Source organism: Protopterus annectens, chromosome 8.part0, assembly GCF_019279795.1.
Source record: "Protopterus annectens isolate FY-2018-M chromosome 8.part0, PAN1.0, whole genome shotgun sequence".
Taxonomy (NCBI): Eukaryota; Metazoa; Chordata; order Ceratodontiformes; family Protopteridae; genus Protopterus; species Protopterus annectens.
Genome location: NC_056741.1, coordinates 655,382,734 through 655,404,140, shown reverse-complemented (window position 1 = coordinate 655,404,140; position 21,407 = coordinate 655,382,734). Strand labels below are relative to the sequence as shown.

The 21,407-nt window shown below is 43.6% G+C and overlaps 1 protein-coding gene across 2 annotated transcripts in view; it reads left to right on the top strand.

The window, feature by feature from the left end:
- The window catches only part of PMVK (phosphomevalonate kinase), a 269,053-nt gene extending 250,540 nt beyond the window's left edge, over positions 1–18,513 (top strand). Inside the window, exons 5-6 of one of the 2 annotated variants that reach the window (XM_044080130.1) lie at positions 8,122–8,237; positions 16,480–18,513. In XM_044080130.1, the coding sequence (XP_043936065.1) occupies positions 8,122–8,237; positions 16,480–16,524 (161 nt within the window). In that variant the 3' untranslated portion in view covers positions 16,525–18,513. The remainder of the gene's footprint in view (positions 1–8,121; positions 8,238–16,479) is intronic. The other variant, XM_044080131.1, reaches the window with a different exon arrangement.
- The last annotated feature ends 2,894 nt before the right edge of the window (positions 18,514–21,407 follow it).

Here is a 21,407-nt window from a genome sequence, read left to right as displayed (position 1 = left end):
AACCATTTACTTGCCAACCTTTTATCCTAATCCACAGAACAAGGGTGAGAAAATTTTGCATTCTTTCAACATACACAGGCAGTTACGATTCTATTTGGACAGAACTAAAGCTTTCAGAAAGACTGAACAACTTTTAGTGTCATATGCTGCAGGATCACAAGGAAAGGCTATCTCAAAACAGCCTATTTCTAAATGGATAGGCCATTGCATCCATTTCTGCTATTTTCAACATGGCAAATCAGTGCCTAAGGGCATTAGGCCTCATTCCACCAGAGCAGCAACCACTTCAGCAGCCTTCCTCAGAGGAGTACCAACTAAAGATATGTTCGAGGCTGCAACTTGGAGTTCAGTGCACACCTTCACAAAGCACTACCATTTACCTCTTTATTCTAAGTCCAGAGCAGGCTTTGCCACCGCAGTTCTGCAGGACTTCATAACCTCTCCTAATCCTATTTAGTCCAGCCACCCTTCCTCAGCTTTGGGATTCAACCCAAGAGTAATGACTGCAACAGTGAAACACGATGAACATAGTACAGTTGTGTACCTACCATAAATGTAGATGTTCGAGTGTATTCACTGTTGCAGTCCAGGTTACCCACCCACCATCCCTCTTTTCTTTGCTGGGACTTATCTGCACTTCTCTATTCTATACAACCTATTTGGTGTATTTGCTTGTAGATGAAGGACATGTTATTTTTGTGCATGCATTTTTATTGGCATATTTTTCAGCCTTCCAATTGGGGGCACCTGACATCTGAGGCAAGAAAAAACTGAAGAAAATGGCATCGGCTGCATCTTTTATACCCCTGGCGCACTGACGTCAGGGAAGAGGCGACAGCAGCCGATGCCGGACCTAGACTTTGGAATTCTGGCCGACTGTGGGTAGCCTGCCAGCAGGATAACCCAAGAGTAATGACTGCAACAGTGAATACACTCGAACATCTACATTTATGGTAGGTACACAACTGTACTTTTCCTTAGTTGATGTTGACCATTTTAATCACTTTTCAGACATGCAAAGTCCATGTTTGTAGGAACACATTTATTTGGCTTAGTAGTAATTGTCTTTTGGTGGCCATTACAGCACAGATCCCACCTTCTCATTTTGGGCTTATGTCAGCCTTACCTGTAGATGTCCAACAGACATGCTGGTTTTCCTCACACATAGCCTGTGTAGATTCTAGAGAAGGAATCGGTGCAAGAGTAACTACTAGTCTGAAAGCAAGTATTGTATTCTTTCAAAAGTGTATTAAAGTTTCTTGATTGCTACAGACTCTCTCTCTCTCTCTCTCTCTCTCTCTCTCTCTCATATTTATCTTTTCAGATTTATGTACACCACTCTCTAATGCCAAAGTCTTTATTTTATTATTTTTATTACTGTTCTCCCTGTAATTTTGTTTATTGTGAAAATATTATTTGTCCATCTGTACTATTTTTGTTTATGTAAAGAATTTCTCTGTTCATTCATATCTGCCTGTATGTATAATTATTGTATATTATACAATGACTGGCCAGTAACATTCAAAAAAGAGCACGCTGATTGGTCAGCCTGTTATAAATCGAGCATATACCTATAGAAAAAAGTACAGTCGCCCTGACTTTCTTCTGTTAATATATGCTACCAAAATTCTAGATGTTATGTAGTCCAATCTCGCCTTCATTCTTACCCGTGGGGTTTGGAGCCGAACCTCGGCTCCGACTCGGCCATACTCTAGCTCGAAGTCTTCAATTGGCTCATGGCTAAGAGGTATCCCATCGTGCAACAGGTCTATTCCCCAGATCTTGTTTGCCGCTCATGAAGCTCAGACGTGGTCTCGCTTTTGGCTGTGGCTAAGTATATTGTTTATAAGATTTTTATAAACTTTTGACTTGTTGTTGCTCAAAAAAGCTATTTTCATAGCTGTATTTGTGTGATACTGGTATTTTACCGCCTGTATTTGTTTCTCTGGCTGTTTTTTGTGCCTTTGTCTGGCTGTTTGGGTATCCCTTTAATTTCCTTTTCCCCACGGGCTAGGCCCATTTAAGTTAGAGGACCTAGACCTCCCCATTGTTTTCTGTGTGGTTTTTGGTTTGGTGCTCCATTCTGCAAGAGTTTAGTGTTGTGTCTGGCTAGTGGTGCTTTCCTGCCTTTGTTTCCCCGGGCTAGGCCCATTTAAGTTAGAGGACCCAGTCCTCCCTGTTGTTTTCTCGCCGGTTTCTTGGCCATTTGAGTTAGAGTCTCTGTTTCTTGTTAGTGGGTCTAGTGCATGTATGTATTAATCTGTTCCTTTTAGTATGTCCAAGGATCCTAAGGAACACAGGCCTTCGGGCTTTAAAAAGTGTGTTGAATGCAACGATAAAATGTCTTTAACTGATGGGCACTCTGTGTGCGTGTACTGCTTGGGGGCTATTCACCTCCAAGAGTCCTTCTTGTTTTGTCATTCCTTTAGTCCCCATGTGCTACAGGAGAGGAAGAACAAGCTCATTTTGAAGGGACTGCTTAAACACTCCTACGAGGAAGACTTGGCTAAGTCTTCCAGTGCATTACCCTCTCCAGCTAAAAAGGACAAAAAGACTTCCAAGAAGCGCTCTCTGGCTCCATCTGTTTCTTCGGAGCCGCCAGAGAAAGTGGCTAGAACAGCTTCTCCTTCTTCGGTTTCATTGCCATCGGTGCCGAAAGAAGGTAGTCTCTTGACTAAGTCCGTATCGGCTCCCAGCCTTTCGGAGCCAGTCACGGATATTTTGGTTCGGAGCCAGTCTCCAGTTTTTCGACCGGGTTCTCCTTCATGCAAGTCCCCTTCTGTAGGGAGATCCAGATCTCCAAGTTTATCTTCCAGATCTTCCAGGACCCTTTCTGATGAGGACGTTGATAGAGTGGTGAAGAAACTGCTTCAGTCATCGGTGTTGGCCAAATTGATTTCGGCTCCGACCCAATCGGCTCCGGAGCCTATGGCCTCTTCATCCTTTGTTGTTCCTCCTCCGAGCCTTTCTCGGCCCTCGGAGCCAGAGTTGTCAGTTCCGTCGGGTGCCATTAGGTCGGTTCTAGTAGCCTTGCCTTGCCTCTCGATTCCGATTTCCACTCCGACCCTGTCGGCTCCGTCCACGGGGTCGAGGGTCCACGGTTTTCCGGTCGGACCCGAGGGGGGAGGGATCTGATTGATCTTCATCAGTTCCGAGCCTTCCTCTCGGTGCTTCAGCTCAAGTGAGCTTGGATCCGACATCTGCTTCGGACCTCATCTCCTCAGAGGGATACTACTGTTTTCACTACAGTTAGCATTCGAAGCCAGAGGGATCAGGCTTTGAGGTTATGAGGAGCGTGCTGGCCAGGTCGTCAGCTGCATCCTACGGCACCGATACCCTGCCCCTTCCAGCACCGGTGTCAGTTTCGGTTCACATTCTATCCTTGGGCAGTGGAGGCCCTAAGCCTCAGGATACCTCCATGAGCGGTCCCCAACATTCTGACGTCTCCCCAGAGTTTTTGCCTGAGGAGTCCGCCAGAAAGAGATTGTGTAAGAGGAAACACCTTGACTCCTCGGATGAGTCCCTAACATCAGACACTGGCCTGAAGGAGTCAGAGGGGTCCCCCAAGTCATCTTCTGAATATCTCTTTTCAGATATCCTGGAGATCTTGAAGCAGAGAGGCGGCTGGCCCTCCAAACCCCCTTCTGATGAAGAGTTGGTGTTCCTGAAGGCTTTTCGGGTCTCAACACTCTGCCTCTTGGATTTCTCCCCCTTTTGATGAGCTATTAGACCTTGTCTGTCGAAATGTGTGGGAAACTCCTGACACTGTGGAATCGGTCCCAAGGAGACCCAATAAGTTTTTGTCCACCCCCTCTGACAATGAATATCTATCTAAAGGCGTTCCAGTAGATGCCATGGTGGTGGCAGTGGCCACCAAGAAGGAACTTGCTGAAACTTCGCCTACTGTCCATCCATCTAACAAGGAGTCCCGGGCTATGGACAGTTATGAGAAGCGTGTTTTTACTTCAGCGGCCTTTACACTGCGATCGCTGAACTACTTAATGAGGCTCCAGAGAGATCTCCTAAAAGAGCTAGGAGATTCTCTACAGGGTAACATTTCTGATGCCGTGGCACAGAAGGTCAATGCAAAGATGTCTACCTTAAATTCCCTTACCAACTCCTCCATGAGACTAATCTCATATGCAGCTGACAGAGCGAGTAGGGCTGCGGATTCCAGAGTCTCTCTTAGGAGACACTCCTGGATGCGCCTGTGCAATTTCGTGGAGGCTTTCAAGTCTATGTTCACCAGTGCTCCATTTGATGGTTCATCGTTGTTTGGAACCAAGGTGATGGACACTCTCACTAGGTGTGAGCAGGAAGGAAAAACCCTGTCTGCCGTGGGAGTCCATTTTTCCTTGCCTTCTAGAACTTACCCCAAGGGCCAGAAGGGTGGGAAGATGTGGTTCAGGAAGTCGCAGAGGTTTTTTTCAGGGCGCACAAAGTGATTCCCCCTCCAGAGGCAGGGGAGGGGGTGGAAATTCAGGTAGATGCCACCCTAGAGGCAGAGGAGGCTCGCATAACCAGGGGGACCGTGATTCCTTTCGTGGTTCTCCCTACCAGCACTCCTGAAGGGAGGCCCGACTGTACGTCTCTGGGGCCGGTCAGGGGTCGCATTTCTTTATACCCAGAAGCCTGGCAAGAAGTCACCCAAGACAAGTGGGTATTAAAGATAATTTCCAGAGGTTATCATATTCCCTGCTCTTCTCCTCCCCCACCATCCAAGAGAATCCACCCAGTCACAGGGATTCCGCAACTTTAGAAATAAGAAAGTTGCTTTCAAAGGGAGCCATCCAGCCTGTCCCTGCAGACCAAGTAGGATTAGGACTTACTCCAGATTCTGTTTGGTGCCAAAAAGAACAGGGGACCTGAGACCTGTCTTGGATCTCAGCCGATTGAACCTTCATGTACAAAAGTCCAAGTTCCGCATGGTCACCTTACAGTCAATACTCCCTCTGTTAGGGAAAGATGTGTGGATGTGCTCCATCAACCTCAGAGATGCTTACAACCATATCAAGATGGACAGGGCATCGAGAAGTCATTTACGCTTCCGGCTGGGAGCCAGTCATTTTCACTTTCATGCTCTGCCCTTTGGTCTCGCCACAGCCCCCAGGGTGTTCACCAAATGCATGGCAGTGATAATGGCTCACTTGAGACATCAGGGATTCCAAGTGTTTCCGTACCTGGACGACTGGCTCCTTTCTACCACGACCAGGCATCTACTGTTACAGACCAGGGGCGCCACCATTACACTGTGCCAGTGGTTAGGAATTACTTTAAATTGGAAACAATCTGCCTTGTTGCCCTTGCAGCGTGTCACTTTTATCAGCACCAAACTAGATTGGGTGCTCATGAGGACCTTCTTACCAGAGGAGAGAATTCAGGCTCTACAACAGCAGGTCTACGCCTTACAAGGTCAGGGCAAAAGTGGTCCTCAAGTTATTAGGGACCATGGCTGCCACGATCATGCTAGGTTCCCCTTGCCAGACTACACAGGAGGGTTCTTTTTTGGCTGCTTTTCACCCAGTGGTCACTGCAGTATCTCCCACTCTGCCATTTTATTCTGATTATGAAAACGTACAAGCGGGGCCTATGCTGGTGGCTTCAGGTCAGCAATCTCAACGTGGGCAAGCCCTTTGTCCCATCTTCTCCAGTTGCCACAGTGACCACAGATGCCTCCCAGATCAGGTGGGGGGAATTATCTTGGCAGGGCTGTCCAGGGCACGTGGCAGGATCACGAGACCCATTTGCATATCAATGTCTTGGAGATGAGAGCAGTGCTATTAGCGTTGCAAGCACTTCAGAGCTCTCTCCCTCTAGGGACAATTGCAATCCACTCAGACAACATGTCGGTAGTGTGGTACCCAAACAAACAGGGAGGAACCAAATCATACCCCCTTTGCAGAGAGGCACTTTGAGTTTGGCAGTGGGCGGTGTCTTCCCAATGCTTTCTAGTTGCAACGCATATACCGGGGAAGTCCATCGTGATTGCCGACAGGCTGAGCAGAGCTATCCTAATGCCTCACAAGTGGTCCCTGAACAATTATGTTGCGGAAGAGATATTCCACAGAAGGGGTCAGCCTTGCTGCGATCTATTTGCCAGTCCCCTCAATGCCAAATGCAGCAACTACTTCACCCTTATCCCTCCAGAGGGGGAGACACCCAGGGACACTCTGGCTCACGAATGACCCTCCGGTCTTCTCTACGCCTTTCCACCGTTACCTCTGATATCAGAGGTCATTCAGAAAGCACAGTCTTTGGGGAGCAAACTGATCCTCATTGCCCCACACTGGCCTCGTCAGATTTGGTTTCCCTTCCTTCAACCCTATCTAATGGACAAGCCCTGGATTCTGGACTCTGTTCCAGATCTGCTGATTCATATGTCAGGACAGTTCCATCCCTCCGTCCAGACCCTCAGGTTGACAGCTTGGCTGCTCCAGTTCTGCCCTTAGTCAGGCTTCATGATTTTTCCCCGGAAGTGGTCCATATTTTATCATCTTCCCACAAGCCTTCTACCAGCAAGATTTATTCCAGTAAATGGAAGAGATTTTCTATTTGGGCCCATGAGAGACATATTGATCCTTGTACAGCGCCTATTTCGGCAGTACTGGAATTTCTTTCACAACTGTTTAGTCAGGGTTCAGCTGTGGCAACCTTTAAAGTGCAATTGGCAGCAATTTCTACCTTTCACATTGCTAATGAGCCCAACCTTATGGCTCATAGGCTTTGTAGGGCTTTTATGAGAGGGTTATTGTTACTCTGACCTCCAGTCTTTGATCCAGTGATGCCATGGGACCTCAGTTTTGTACTACAGAAGCTCACCTCAACTCCCTTTGGGCCCACAGCTACGTGTGACATTAAATTCTTGTCATGGAAGACAGTATTCTTGGTAGCCATAACTTCAGCTAGGCGGGTCTCTGAACTCCAAGCATTATCGATTAGGCCACCTTATTTGGTGTTCCATAAAGATAGGGTCTCCTTAAGAACCAATCCTTCCTTTGTTCCAAAGGTTGCCGCTGTTGTCAGTATCAACCAATCCATTGAGTTGCCTGTGTTTTTTCCTGAATTCTCCAACAAGGCAAAATTTAAGTTTCATCAGCTGGATGTTCACCGACAATTGCGTTTCTATTTACATAGGACAAAAGATTTCAGGAAATCAGATCAAATGTTTGTCTCATTTTCAGACACTAGACTTGGGGTTCCGGTTTCTCAGGTAACCTTGTCTCGCTGGATCTCTGATTGCATCTCATTTATTTATGCTTCCAATGGCAAAGAATTACCCTTTAAAGTGAAGGCTCATTCTACAATTTCTGTGGCTACCTTAACTGCGTTTCAGGCTAGGATGTCTATAGATGACATTTGTGCTGCAGCAACATGGGCTTCGTCTCATACTTTTATTAGTCACTACAAATTAGATCTGGTCTCTAGAGGCAGATCTTCCTTTGGTTCCACGGTGCTCGAGTATTTTTCACTGAGCCACCCAAGATCAAGGTGCTATGGACGCTGTCCCACGGGTAAGAATGAAGGCGAGATTGGACTACATAACATCAAGAAGTTATGTACTCACCATCTCACCTTACATTCTTACTAACCCTCCCTCCTTCCCCCTCCTGGAGGTATTGTCTCTAGATATCAGTAGTCCTTTCTGTTGAGGTTGTTGTTCTTCTCAGTGTGTATGTGTGTGAGCTTGCAGCAAACAAGATCTGGGAATAGACCTGTTGCACGATGAGATACCTGTTAGCCACGAGCCAATTGACGACTTCAAGCTAGAGTATGGCCGAGTCGGCTCCGAACCCACGGGTAAGAATGTAAGGCGAGATGGACTACATACATCGAACGTTATGGTGAGTACATAACTTCTTGTTTTCTTTATTTTAAAAAAACAAAAAAAACTTAGAAATCCAGAGACTTCAAAAGAATGAGAGAGATGGGACAGACAAAATACAAAGATAATCAGGTATGTTATGCAAAACTAGAGAAATGTACCCGATTATCCTAATATTTTCTCTGCCCCTTTTCTCTCAGACATTTCCGGATTTCATTTTTTTTTTTTTTTTTTATTAAAAACCAACAACAAAAAAAAGCAATGGAAATCTTCCTTTCTCCGTTCCTTTCTTTCCATAGCACTGAAGTACTGTGTAAGCGTACGCATGTGCAGTATATCAAGAAAGCCCCATGATATCAGGAAAAATGCGGAAGAGCACCACGGCACCGTTATACAAGGACGTTATTTAAGAAAAGTAAGTAACTTTTTTTCTTAAATAATGTCATATAATAGCAATCACCCATGGCTGGGTATGAGTATTGCTGATTTACCCACACCCAGCCATGGATTATTGCTATAATGTGTGTTATCACTGTTTGTGTAATTGTCTATAGGTCCATGAAATGACTGAAACAGGTCCATGGACCAAATAATTCCACCTGTTAATAAATATATGCTCAATTTTTTTTTGTTCAGCCATCATTAGAGTGAGGCTCTTTGGGAGTTGTTGACCGGTCATATCTATGGAGCTGGTTTTAGTTACAACTTCTGTTATTTGAATTACTCATTGTAGGTTCTACAGATGCTTATTATCCCATCATAGAATCAGTAAGCTCAGGTCCTATTAATGCTAAGTTGACAGCAGTCTGTCCTATACTTCTTGAGCCAGCATTGGCTTAGCTGCTTCTCCTTTCTCATTCTTCACCACTGTCTTGATATTCAGAGCAGTCATCGTGTTACTGCACCCTCCCTGTAATAAATGGTCAGTAAAGAAGTATACCTGTTGCTCTGACTTATTAGATCAGAGCTAGAAGAGGCATCCAAAGCAGAATCACAGAGTGAGTAACAGGAGCCATTCTGCTCCCTTCAACTCCATTTCTGCTAAACAGTATGATGAGTAGCATGAAGCTGGCTCCCTGACTTCCATTTATAAGGCCTCTACATTTGGACAGCTATGGAGAACAGTACAATACATGGAGTACTGGATTCAGGAAACCCTCACTGTGCAGATGTGCAGACTTCAGGAGGCTTGTTGAAATCTGGACCAAAAGACACACTTGTTGGTTTGTTTTAGGCAGACTTGGTCTATAACCCCCCCCCCCCCCCCAAAAAAAGACAGAGAATGTATTAAGTACATGAAAAGACTGTTGCTTATTGGATGTCAATGTTAAGCCAAACTTCACCATTAAGATCATTGTAACTATTGTAACTTTATTTTTGTATTTGGAGCTTTTCTTCCTTGGCCTCTAATGTAAAGGGGCTTTGTTGCCCAGTCACACTGTCCTAGTAAACAAATGCAAGATACATAATCTATTGGGTGATGTGTCTGTGCCATCAGGTATCTGTAACAGAAAGAGTATGTCTGCTTTTAAAACTTCTAAACACAGTGATGGTTCACAGTGCTGGTCCGAGACTGTTGACTATACAGTAGACCTGATGATGAGGACTCAGGTGGCAGAACTTGTAATGGTCAAGACTTAGTTAATTCTTCATTTGCAGCAGGTGAATCTGAAGAGTCATCAAATGAATGCATTTAGCAGTAAAATTGTTATTGAGTTAAGCTTTCTATACTATGTACTTATTTAAACAAGACTCATGCATCCATTAGTTATTTCTCCATGCCAGTCCTGTTGGAGTAGAACTGATGTTATTTTCTCACTTGACAATTCCAAAGTATGGACTACAACTACAGCTGAAGACATATATTATAGGTTCATAGGTAAGTACTAGGCTATCTGCCCGAGGGCATATGTAAGCCTAGCCAGAATGTGTTGGCTTCCGCCGCCCCCTTATATTAGTTCCCTGTGCCTCTGTCCAGCAGAGCCATTAGTTCCCTGTGCCTCTGTCCAGCAGAGCCACTGCAGTGATCCCCGGGGTAAATTTTCTGTTTCCCATCCACTCGTCAAGGTTTCTATTGAAGAGTGTTAGTGAGGCGCGCTGCCTAATATAGATTGGAATCCTGTTCCAAAGCATGGCGAGTCCCTGGGACAGGAATCTGCCACTTCAGCAAGTCCTATTTATCGTTATGGTGAAGTTTAGATCCCTATAGCGTGTGGCTCCTGGGGATTTGTTTTTTTTTTAGGTGGAGCATGTCCATCAATTCTGGTTTGGACATGGCCTTGTAAATCAAGCATAGATCACCTCTGAGTAGGTGGTATGCAACCGAGTATGGCTGAAGTTTCTTCAGTCGGGCTGCATAGGGCATCTGTTTGAGACCAGTAATCCTCTTGGTGAGGTAGTTCTGTGGTCTTTTTAGCTGTTGCAGGTGTCTTGTAAGGTACATCCCAAATGGGGCGTTGTACTCTATGATGGGTCTGATGAGTGATGAGTAGAGGGGCACAATAACCTCTTTTGTTCTAGATGTGAGCCCTTTTGTGATTAGGTAGGCCACATAGAAGGATTTTCTAACCACTTGCAATATGATTATCAAAGGAGAGATTACTATCTACTTGTGTCCCCAGAACCCTTATTTAATTTTCTGTGTTTAGGGGACTACCACGTATGTGGTAGTTCACGGGTACTTTGTTTTGTCCAAAGGGGATGACTATGCACTTTTTGGCATTTAGCTTGAGGCCATGATTTTCACACCAGTTATCCGTCTCAGTGAGACCCTTCTGGAGGATATCTCTGTCAGCTGGAGAGTCAGTTATGGCCCCCAGTTTGTAGTCGTCTATGAACTTGGTCAGCCATAGTCCTCCTGTGCTTGCCTGTACCTCTGAGAAGTATATATCGAACAGGAAGGGTCCCAGGACTGAGCCCTGGGGGACGCCACTTGTAACCGGTTTAGAGTAGGACCTAGAGCCTGCAACTCTCACCGTGTGGGTTCTATCCGTGAGCCAATTGGCAGCCCATCTCGTGACGGAGGGGTTTATGTTCAGGCTGGTGAGCGTGTCTATAATACCAGAATGGGGAATGATGTCGAAAGCCTTTGAGAGGTCTAGATAGGCTGTGTGGACCTCCTTTCCCTCGTCTAAAGCCTTGGTAACTGTCTCAAAGAAGTCCACCAGGTTTAGCTGGCATGCTCTGCCCTTAACAAAGCCAAATTGGGTAGGGTGCAATGCTTGGAGGTTCCCAATGTCTCTGTTAATGAGTTCCATGATGATGCGCTCCATAGCCTTGCAGACCAGGCTAATCAGGCTTATAGGGCGTTAGTTCCCGGGGTCCGTTGTGGCTCCACCTTTGTGGAACAGAATAACTGTTGCTGTGCACCGCTCTATGGGTACATAGCCTGTAGAGAGGCTGAGTTTGAACAGTGTGTTTAGGTGAGGGGTTAGTTCATTTTAGAGTTCATGTAAGACACAGCCTGGGACACCATCTGGTCCCATTGAAGCTGTGTTTTTGGCTTTGGATAGGGCTGTTTTAACCTGTGTGTCAGTGATTGCCGGGGCTCTATATTCTTGTGGTATGGTTATGAGCCCTTTAGGGGTTAGAGGGGGACCTGTCTGCCAGAATGTTGGCAATATCAGTCGGTTCAATGTGTTTTGTGCCATTCTGCACTAACTCAGAGCAGATCTGAGAGTATCCACTTAGGTTCTTGACATAGCTAAAGAACGCTTTGTGGTTATCTTTGGAGTCCTTGGCAATTTTTCTTTCTAAACTAGCCTTGGATGATTTAATGAGGGATCATAGCTTCTTGCTGATACTGATCAGGGATGTCTTTCCTTCTTGGGATTTTACTCTTTTCTCTATTAGTTTCCTCCTTCTATTGTATAGCTTGTTTATGGCAGGGGTCCATCAGACTGGTTTCCTTTTCTTGGAGGAGTGAGTCTTGGTTTTGCTTGGGATAGCATGATCCATGCATTCTTGCAGGTGCACAGAGTGCCTTTGTAAGGGATTCATCAACATGGACAGCATTGCCATTTAGCATGGGGGCTGTGAGCCTTTCTACCTTGGTCTTACGTAACGTGAAGTTTGCTTTTGAAAAGTTTTTTATGGTAGTTTCCTTGATTAAGGGTGGAGGCGGAATGTGGATATCCAGAGTGATTAGTCCATGGTCTGATCTAACCAGCGAGGGGTTGACCTCTGGTGTAGAACACCGGTCGTCCATGATGGTGATAACCATGTTCAATATGTTGTCACTTCTGGTGGGGGTGTTGACCAGTTGATCCAAGGCATTCGAGTTTTTAAATTCTAGGAAGCATTGGGCAAGGTAGTTAGTACTTGAATAGTTCTCCCAGTTAATGTTTGGGTAATTTAAATCACCCAATATTAGGGCGTTTGGTAGGACCTTCATATTTTTCAGTGTCTCCAGAAATGCGGAATGGGGATCCTGGGTCATGGTGGGTGATGTGTAGTGAGCTACAATTTGAATTGCAGTTTTGCCCATTGTTAGTTGCACATGGATGATTTCTGAGGCATTGTGCTGCGCCACTAACCTGGAGGTGTGGGTATCCGCGATGAATATGGATACACCCCTGCCTTTTGTGTTTCGGTCCGGGTTCTGTGGCCGAAAAGTATGGCATGAGTTATAGCCTGGTAGTGCTGGGGTGCTCTCTGGAGCCTTAAATCAGGTTTCTGTTACTGCACAGATATCAATGTTCTCCATATTGAGGAGTGCCTCAAGTGCATGCATTTTGAGGTTTAGACATCTGGCATTGAGTAGCATTGCCCTTAGTTTTTGGTTACTTGTGCTATTTACGGTGGTGGGTATGTCTTTTGAGCCTTGCTTAAAAAAATGCACTATGGGGGCGGCAAAAGCCTTGGCCAGTATTCGAAAGCCTGAGGGTGACAGGTGCAAGCCATCTCTTGCGAAGCAATGTGGCTTATTGAGCATGTCATCCCAGGTAGACAGATACTGGATCCCCTTTGAATGACACCAGAAACTTAGCCAATTGTTGAAACTGATCATTTTTTCTGTATACTGTGGCATCATTGGTGAGGGCAGGATGCTACTCAGGGTCAGGGTCATACCTGCTTGGGCTACGTGATCAGAGAGCTCTTCCATGTCTCTTTTCATGTAGTCCAGGGAAGTACGTTTCAGATCATGGGCAATGACAAAGACATATTTGTACTTGTTCTGCAGCGACCTGAGTGCTTGTGTTATGTGGCGGATCATAGCGCCCGACAGGCAGCTAACTGTAACCTTCTCCTTGTCCAGCCAAGTTAGTGGGACATCAGTGTGCGTGACTATAGAGTCGCCTATTACTAGTGTGTTGGGTATGTTATTTTGCCTTAAGGGCTGTGATTGCATGGCACACTGATTATGTGAAGTATATGTTTCATGGTTTGTGATGAGGTGTGGAGGTTGCTTGGGTGTCTGCTTTGGAGGTCTCTGTTGCTTTTGCAGATTATTATTTAGAGCCTCCGAGTATGTTTTCATGTATTTATGTGTGTTATTTGCCGGTGTTGGTTTAGTAGGTCTTTGTGAGACTGGTGTTGTGTTGCAAGTATTTTCCTTCTCCTCTTGACTGTCAGTTCCAGTCTTGGGTTGTGAGAGCTTTGCCTCCAGTTTGGCTGTATAATTGCATCTCTCGCATATATTAGTGTTTGGTGGTAGGAGGAGAGGGTTGTCTGTGTACATGAGGCAGTTGTAACATTGTCTCAAAATGCCCAGATTCACCAGTTGAACTGGAGAGTACACCTGAAACTGCCCTTTGGACATGCCTGAATAGGTAAAGTGAGCTGTTTTACTGATTGGCTGGTAGGGACGAATAGAGATCCTTGTCCTTCTGGACAGTATGGGGGGGGGGTCTAGTGCTGCGGTTAATTAGTGCTTGCTATGAGTTTTGAGCAAGTGCTGGGCTGTGAAATTAATGGTTTTAGTGCTTAAGTTAAAAGTCTGTCTAGTTACCAGGGAAAAATTGAAGAGTAGACTTTGTGGAGCCGGAAACAGTTTAACCCTAGCTAACCGGTGCTGCCTGGCGCGCAAAACCACGCAGATGCAGTTTTTATAGCAGGGAAATGAAAGAGATCGAAATTAGCCCAAAATGGACAATAAACTACTAACGTCTGGGCTGAAACCACCTCCAGGGACAGATAGGCTGCTCAAAGCTCCCCTCTTTCACAGGTAAACAGGAAAAACTTCCTTCTAACCAAGTAATGTATGGGCAACACAGAAACTTTTAACATAGCCCTGAATTCAGCAATAACCTGAAAACTGGACTATACTAGTTCAGAAAGGTGGGAAACAAGTATATTTTTTTTTCAGAAAATAAAGCAGGTACAATAAAAAAAAAAACTTTAAATGCACAGAAATGGCTATTGCACTTTAGCATGTAGCCTACAACAGTTAAACAGATTATTTAAACACAAAAATGAGTTCAAATGCAGGCAGCAAATAAGTACAATATGTAGCAGAGACATGCTTTTTAAATCACAGAAACTCTAAAAAATTGGAGTTTTAGGCAGAATTAGTTAAAGACAGCAGGAAAATGAAGGAACATGATACTTAATCACTCCAAATTCTCTCTTTTGTCTCTCAGCTGCTGCAGGACACCTGGCAGGCATTCGCTGAGCTGAATACAAGCGCAAAAAGCCACGCAAATGCAGTTTTTAGTTGCAGGGAAATGAAACAGATAGAAATTAGCCCAAAATGACCAATAAACTACTAACTTCTGGGCTACAGCAAACAAGGCACACAAATTTTAGAAATAAACAATTCAAATAATCAGGCACAATAAGCCTTCAACCAGAAATTCCCAGCTCAGAAGGGCAGGATCTAGCCTCTCCTCCCACAAGAGTGCAGACCACAAACCTTCTTAATGTAAAATAACTGGCATGAAGCCCAAGTGCTTAAACCAGAACTAATGCACTTTTAGAATAACAGACACTGAGTCTTCAATCAGCAATTCCCAACTTAGAAGGATGTAAGCTACCTGTCCTTCCACAACAATGCAGTCCACAAACCTTCTTAATGTAAAACAACTGGTCTGAAGCCCAAGTGCTTAAACCAAAAGGCTTAGAATAACAATTACAATTGAATCAGGCTACTACCAAGCAGTAATAACTGCAACAGAATAATACAATTGAGTACTTTTAAGAAGCACAAGCAAAATAAGGTAATAAAGTGGGAAGAAACACAATTACAGTAAAAGCAGATGAATAAAGTACACTTTTTTTATATTAAGACATTACAGTATTATCATCCATATCTAGATGTGCTGAACATCACAGCATTCCACACAACAGTAATGGATAAAGGTCAATTATCATATATACAGTACAAACATGCAACAAGGAAGAGATAGGAAACATGGACTCAGCACAGCCAGCAGCTGTTTGATGGTATAAATGTCCACAGTCATGTCCTTACCATTATGGTGTGCCGTCTTTCTGCAGATGACCTCAGTCATAATTACAACTGCTAAATACTTTTGTTGAAGAAAAAATAATTTTGCAGTTTGGGATTTACTCAAAAACTTATTTTCTAGAACAGGTTGGGTCACACCCCCTCCATACAGGATAGTATAGCAATAACCCATGCCTGGGTGTGGGTAATGCTGGATTTACCCACGGTTGGTGTGGTTTGGTCACGAGGGTGAAGCTTGAGTGGCCAAACAAAGCCAACCGTGGGTAAATCCAGCATTACCCACACCCAGAAGTGGGTTATTGCTATTATACAATGACATTATTTAAGAAAAAAAATAATTAGTTTTCTTAAATAATGGCATTGTATAATGCCTTCTTGCTGCCCTTCCCCAGCTGTCTGGTATTCTGTGGCAGTTCTGATTTACTGCGCATGCATATGCCTACGCAGTACATCAGAGCTGTGGGCAAAAGCAACGGAGAAAGCAAGATCTCCGTTGCTTTTTACAAACTGTTTTGCTATGTTAAATGGGTTTAACATAGCGAGACAGCTTTAAAAAAAGCAACAGAGAATCTCCGTTGCTTTATTTAAAGCTGTCTCGCTTTGCTAAATGACTTTAACATAGCGAGACAGTGTGAATCAACGGAGATTTTGCATTCTCCATTGCTGTAAAAAAAATTATAATAATGGAAAAAGACCGGGCGACCGGACCATTTTCCATTACTATAACTCTGATTTACAACATGCACGCTGACCAATCGGCATGCACGTTTTTGAATATTAATGTGGGGTTGTTGTATAGTTTGCTGTTTTCAATCCCTTACAACTGTTGATTGCCCTACCTCAGGATAAGGGGAGTTTTACCCCACCCCCTACTGTGACCTTATGTGACAGGACTATACTTTATCCATTTGGGAATTATTGCACAATTGGCTGCATGCAAAATGCTCCCACCCAACAGTATGGTACTGTGCATGCAATGCATCACTGGGTCAATGGTGAAAAAAAAAATAGACTGAGTTGAACAGTTTTGTAAATGGGAATAACTTCATGTCCAGAAGGCAATATGTTGTGTGTTTGGTGGTAAAGTCTTGGAGATTTGCAATCCCTATTTCCTGTGCTTCTAGACAAGTCTTAGTGTAAACATATGGCAATGGAAGGATATTTCATTCTTTTTCTTCATAATCCCCCCAAAAGCTGTTTTGTCCTATTACACTGTGCTTATAGTAACATTTGCGTATGTTTTTTTCAGGTGTGGATGATGGAGTCTCTGAATGCGGTTTGGATGAGGGAGTGAGTTTTGATTGGATCATTCATAATGATGGTGAACGACAGTCTCTGGAAGAGGACCTTAGAAAACTGATGGAACACATCTGTACTTTGATTTAGCTGTCTTTGTCTTCCAGAACTGGATCCTTCCTCATTTCCAGACTTCGCAAACAAGGAAGTTACAGCTCTTTAGCATGCTAAGGAATGCTGTCACACCTTCCAAGGAATTCCACAGTTTAACTTGGACCAAGACCATAGTACATGACAAGGTGCATCTGTGGACATCAAGGAGCATCTCCTTTTTATGCAACTACTTTTTGTTTATGTATCTCTTCTGACCTATAAAGTGTCTGTCTTGGGATGTTGGGAATGGAAGGAAAACAGTCTTCTGGATGTTTATAATATGACTGTCTTTTGACAGTAAATTATTTTAGCACTGTAAAAAGAGCTTACATACCCTGAGAACAAGAATACACTTGATGCTGACATGCTGATATAAAGATACAAACTAAAATTTCAGTGTGTCTGCAGACGATAAAAAGCACATTGTTGGTATTGCTGGGGTGCTGCCACAGCAATAAATGTGTTAGTTTTATTTTAAAATAACTATTTCAGGAAAATTTATTTTCAAATCATGTTTTTAATACTCGTCCATCCTGACCCATCTCAGGAGAGACTGATGCAGTCTCTATTTATTTAGTGCCATTTTTATGACGCTATAAGAATAAACTGGCAAGGTTGACCTACGTCTGTGACTGACAGGAGGCGACAGTCACACATGGGTTCAGCTAGCTGCTATGGTACAGTGAGATAGCCACAGGTAGGAGTATTACATTTTGGGCCGGGTTTATCACACATTATTCACTGAAGGTTAGAAATAGTGGAACTGATCTATAGGGGACAAAAAGATTTATTTTGTGATATTGAGGGTCTAGGAATATAAGCTGATGTTTGTGGTCCTCTGATGTTCAGCTGTACAGAATGAACTGATGCTAAATTCAGATGCATATTTATTTGAGCACCTGTCAGCTAAGCACTATTACAAATGTAATGACAGAGTAAGCTCAGGCATCCAAATGAAAAAAAAATTGAGTAAGAGCAAGTAAAAACAAATATAAGGTTAAAACGGATTAATCCCTGGCCTAGCTGCTGGCAATATTATCAGTGACAGCAAATGTAGGAGCAGTTCCAGAAAGATAGATGATAATGTTAGGTTATTCCATTTTGAGAAAGTCAGGAATTGACTTTATCGTATCTGTTTCATGGCTGACCATAAGTGAGTTGGTTATATGTTAATATGTGCATAATACAGCTTGTTCAGCTGATCATTTTATTTTAAATGTACAGTATAGTGGGGATAGTAAAATAAATATCTGGGTGGAATATGTGATACTGCAGCACTTGGCAGTCACACACAATGAGAGAGACCCCTCCCCCTTAAAGTTATCAATATACTTTACCCAATCAAGTACCTTAATCAAAACCTTCATAAAGGAAAGTAATAAGAGGTGATAATAACAAGCAAAGATTAATATCACTTGTATGAAGTTGAAGCCCTGCCCTCACAAAACTGCTTGAATTGTGAAGTGGGTATTAAAACTATGTCAGTTTTTGCCATGATGCGGGGAGGGGTTGTGATGCTGGTATGTCAATAAAATTACAGTATTTATTATTTTGCCTGTTTTTTTTCCCCTGTGAGTAGTATTTCCCCATACGTGTATATGTACATATGCCTTATCAGGTGACAGAGTGATGGAGTCTATATAATGCCTTTTCAGCTGCAGGCAGGTATAAGGAAATGATTGGTGATGGGAAATTTGCAGTATGGACATGACAAATATTAAGAGTCATAGTATAGGAAACACATGATATGTTCAGCAAAAATGTGAAAGTCATGTTTCATTTAAATTTAGTATAATGTACTGTTTAAAGAAGTCTCAGCATAACATGCATGCTCAGTAAATATGAAATCTTTACTGAACCTTGGTTAAATGAATAAACTTGTGTTTTCAAAGGCTTTCTGGCACTTCTGCTTTCATTTTGCAGCCAGTACTAGACGATAAAAGACATTTATTTAGTCATTTCCCCTTAAAAACAGAAGGCCGTGCAAAATTCTATTTAGACCACAAGGCGGCAGTAGACACCTACCAATTATTATACAATAAATCACATGTTACTTCATTTATTTCTCACAGATGCAGCTTTTGAAAACGGTGTCAGTTCTGCATTTTGACAACCTTGTAGCTTTATATTCAGATAGCTGAGACACTAGTTCTTCTGTCACACATTAAAATGCTTTTCTTTTAGTCCGATTTCTTGTTTTTAATACTTTTAATTTAATTTTTTTTGTTTTTATTTTATATGTAGTAATGAAATTTTCTGTGAAGTCTGACTGCTGGAGAATTACCCTCTCCCTCGTTGAAGAGTTTTCAGCAGCTTTGCATTTCTCTTTAATTAGTACCATGTGAGATAGTCTCAGGTGATGTCCTTCTATATCACTGTTGCAGTATTGATTACTTTAGGGATCCCCAGCCAAGGGCAGCCCGACGTCTGACCAATATATCAAAGCCTTTAGGTTGCTTTAAGGTACGCTGTACGTCACACATATGCTCCTTGTGTACTGTAGGGAATAAAGGTGACATCCAGATGTACCATCCTCAGAACTTCTTTACCACCAGTCTAAATGCCATCATTTAATCGTTTGTCTGAATGCCCATTCCATAGCTGGCTCACCTACCCATTGCAGATAAGTGCCCAGTTGGGCTTCTTTTTCACTTATCTTTTTTTTTTTTTTTTTTTTTTTTTTCATTGTTGCTTGTGGGGTTTCATGTCATCTCAGAAGGGTAAATGCCAGTGTGGGAGACAGATTCCCCATAAAGACCACCACAACTAGTGTCTCTTTTGCTTAGCTGCTTCTCATGACCATATATCCTGTTCTGCAGGCTTTTGTACCAAAACCTATCATAGTAGACTATCTTCTTTGGTGCTTATCTTGAAAATCTTTGTCTTAAGCTTCTTGCAAAAGACAAGATGGAAGGTACTTCCCGCTCCGTGGGACAGCCATCAGTGAAGAAGGCAAATAAACCTAGACTGGAATCTTCCACTGTTTAGCCTTTGTCAGATGCCCAAAGGTTCGCCTGGTTTTGTTGTTGGATTCCTCTACCACAGCTGGGTTGGAGGCTGGTGGGGATCTGACTTTAAGCATGTCCGAGGAGGTTTTACAGATGTCTACTTCGACATTCAGAGTGAATTATGGCTGATTATCTCTGAGGGGCCTAGTGGTGTTCAAATTTTAGTCAGATAAGAAGTTCCTACTACCATCATTGAATGCCATCCTGGGTCAGAGCATTCCAAATTTTGCTGACGTCCCACTAAAGAAAAACAAAGGACTAAACATATTTCTCCTGCTCATAAGGACCCACTTCATGGTTTATTTCGTGCTTTGATGGCATTGAAACCTTCTCAGGTAGTTTCTGTTCCAGTCCTCCCTTAGTCCTCTACTCCCCTAAAAAGACCCAGGGAACAGGATTCCTCTGACAAGTAGCTGGATTCGGATGTGGAATCCCTTGCTTACCCTCCTCAAATTCCCTCTTATTTGGACTATGGATCAGAGGAAGAGGAATCTACCAGATGTTATGTGATCCTATCTCGCCTACATTCTGTACTGATGGGTTCGGAGCCAATCTTCGGCTCCGACTCGACACGCTATACTATAGAGCGAAGTCTCTTATTGGCTGAACTATTCTACATCCCAGGATGCACCACCACAGCTTCCCCAGATCTCGTTTGCCACTTTACAAGCAAAGACGTGGTCTCGGACTTGGCTGAGCTAAGTGCTTTTTCTTCTAAAAATTTCTGTCAGAAATTTTTGATTCTTATACCCAAAAGCTGTTTTAACAGCTATCGTTGTTGTGTGACTGAGTTTCGGTGATTTTTTCTGGTAAACTTGTCTTTAATTTGAGGGAAAGGATCCCATTTCAGTTAGAGGGGCCTTGCCCTCGTGCGTGTTAAAATATTTAGTGTGAGTGTTTTTTCTAGTGTTGTAGTTTAGTTGGACAAGTAATCCCGTTTACGTTAGAGGGATTTTGTCCTTATTTGATCTTCTTTACTCTTCTTAATAAGTTTTGTGAGAGTTTTTTTGAAGTGAGTAGTACTGTTTTGCGTAAACATGTCGAAAGAGCATAGACCTTCTGGGTTCAAAAAATGCTCCAAGTGCAGCTACAAGATGTCTATAACAGACGATCATTTGTTGTGTGTGTATTGTTTAGGCCCTAAACATCTTCAGGAGTCATGCAGCGTTTGTCACGCTTTTTCCTCCCGAGTCCTCCAAGAGAGGAAAAATAAATTGATTCTAAAAGGGCTTATTACACCTTCTTTTGAGGAGGCTTTATCATCTTCCTCTTCTCCATCGAAGAAAAAGAAATCGGCTCCGACCAGCCCGTCGGAACCGGCCACAAAGAAATCTCGGCAGGCTTCTCCATCGGCTCCACGGACTTCGGAGCTGAGGGCGGAACGGTCTGCCTCGATGTCTCTAGCCTCGACTCCTCTGGCTTCAGAGCCGATGGCTAGAGCTTCGAGAGGCGGGTCACCTTCATCGGCTCCACTGCCTTCGGAGCCGATGAGAGTTGCCCGCTCAGACTCTTCCCCTTTGGCGCCGAAGTCCACTTCGGCTCCGAGGGAAATTGCTATGGTTGTGGAGTCTCCCTCGGCACCGATATTTATCGAGACGATTCGGAGCCGGTCCCCCAGTCCTTCGGAACTGGTGGAGAAGTCGACTCGAACCCGTTCGATCTCTTCTCGGTCTTCGAGAATGTCAGATTCGGACATAGACAGGGTACTTCAAAGGCTGTTTCAGTCTCCAGTCTTCCAAAAGTTAGTTTCGGCTCCAGCCCAGTCGGCTCCGGAGCCGAT